The sequence below is a fragment of the Egretta garzetta genome, unplaced genomic scaffold, assembly GCF_000687185.1.
Source record: "Egretta garzetta isolate BGI_Z169 unplaced genomic scaffold, ASM68718v1 scaffold202, whole genome shotgun sequence".
Taxonomy (NCBI): Eukaryota; Metazoa; Chordata; class Aves; order Pelecaniformes; family Ardeidae; genus Egretta; species Egretta garzetta.
In genome coordinates this window covers 1,481,337-1,483,213 of record NW_009258891.1, presented here as the reverse complement: position 1 = coordinate 1,483,213, position 1,877 = coordinate 1,481,337, and the positions used below count along the sequence as shown (strand labels likewise).

General features: G+C 69.2%; 1 protein-coding gene across 1 annotated transcript in view; it reads left to right on the top strand.

Annotated features, from left to right (window-relative positions):
• The first annotated feature begins 1,664 nt into the window (after window positions 1-1,664).
• The window catches only part of ELF3 (E74 like ETS transcription factor 3), a 3,336-nt gene continuing 3,123 nt past the window's right edge, over window positions 1,665-1,877 (top strand). The window contains exon 1 of the mRNA XM_035889746.1: window positions 1,665-1,827. Coding sequence (XP_035745639.1) covers window positions 1,665-1,827 — 163 coding nt within the window. The remainder of the gene's footprint in view (window positions 1,828-1,877) is intronic.

The following is a 1,877-nucleotide window of genomic DNA, read 5'->3' as shown; positions in this document are numbered from 1 at the left end:
ATGCGGCCCCGGTGAGTGTACGTCTGTGCCTGGGCCAGGCGCTTGTGAAACGGCGGGGAATGGGCTGTCACGGCTCTGCAGCCTGGCCCAGGCCCCCCCAGGCAAGAATCGACCCATCCTAACAGAAAGCCCAGCAATACTTGGGCACTGGCTCCATCCCCGCACAGCCCACCCCCCCCCGCCCGAGCCCCGCTCCCAGCATCTGCCCTGGTTCCTTCTTCCACCTCTGGGAGAAGCGGTGCCTGTGCCAGACTGGGAAGCGACGGAGCCTGTGCTCCAAACGTGGCCAAGGCCCCCCCGCAAGCACCCGCTGGGCTGCCCTCCGGAGCGGGGGGACGCCCCACGGCCTGTGGGCGCCAGGGGCAGCGTTCCCAGCCCCTCCGCGGCAGGCAGAGCCCCGGGGAGGGATGCGCAGCCCCCAGGGCCCAGCTCCGGCCCCGCTGGGTGCGTTTGCTTGGCAGCGGGAGGCGAGCGAGCCCGCGGTGCTGGGAGGAAACAAACGCGGCCCAGGCGAACGGCGGCGAAGAAAACAGCCCGCGAAGCCGGTGTGGGTGAAACCGGGCACCGGCAGGGCAAGGGCTCTGACAATGATTAAACTGGCCAACCCAGATTTCCCGGCAAGGCAGCGCTGGGCTGGGACCCAGTGGTTCATATTATGCAAATCACCTGGATCTGGGAGCATGAACGTTTGGGCTGGAATTCCCCTCGGGCTGCCAGATCGCGTTACGCCGCCCGTGCTATAAAAGAGGCGACGCGGGCAGGGCTTGCCCATCGGCACCAGCCTCCCCGGGCCCATGAGCCTTGGCTAGCGGCCGGGCAGGACGGGCTCTGTCTCCCCTCGCTGCTCTCTGGATTAGCTGCCGCTCCCGGGACTGCCATCGCAGAAGGTACCAAAGCCTTTTCGTCTGGGGCCTGTGGATGTCCCCCAGCCCGGGATGGCTGCTTTGCTCCCCTCCCTGTGCATCTTCGCTCTCGCCGGGGGATGCGCTTGGTCTTTTCTGGCTGTACGCCCGTTCTCCCGCCGGCGAGGCAGGCGGTCTGGAGGGGCACCCCCTCCGGCCCCAGGTTTTGTCAAGCGAACAGCAGGATTCGGCTCCTCCAGGAGGGCCAGGCAGGCTCTCGCTCCCCTCCGGGCTGCAGTTACTGGGATGTGATTCTTGCGACTGGCTGAGAGGACTGGAGCTGCTGGCCCCAGAGCCCGCAGCGGGCGGTGGGGCAGGAGGCAGTGCCAGCCCAAGCGCTGCTGTGGGGCTGGGGCAGCGCTGGACGGCCGAGTGCCCTGCAACGCCCGGCCCCACAGAGGGGCTGTGCAGCACCGCGCTCTGCGAGCCGCTCGCTTGCCGTCCCCTTGCGCTGGCTGCCAGGGGGCTGGCGAGGCCAGGCTGCTGGGGACAGGGCTCTTCTGCGAGCACGGTGACGCCGTGTCCCCGGTTTGCTCCGGCTCAGCCGCCCTCGCTCCCGGCCCCCGGGGCGGTGGTGAGTCAGGCCCCAGCCCCAGCCGGCGGGTGCTGGGCGGGTGGTTCTGCAGAAGTGACCTGAGAGGTGATGACGGGTGGAGGGAGGGAGAGCCCGGCCTCACCCAGCCGGGTCCCGGGGCGCTGCGGACGCGGGTCCCCCTGCCTTCGTGGGCCGCGGCTCACTGTCGTCTCTCGGCACAGAGCTTGATGGCGGGGGCGTGCGAGATCAGCAACATCTTCTCTAACTACATCAGCGCCATGTACCAGCCGGATGAGGTGCAGCCAAGCTTGGACATGCTGGGACACCTTGGGGACGACAGCGCCCTGGGGCTGAGCCTCCCTGCCAGCCAGCCCCCGGCGCAGAGCGCAGGTAGGACTGGGGGAGCTGCGGTGGCAGCACGGGGGAGCCAGCAGGCGAGG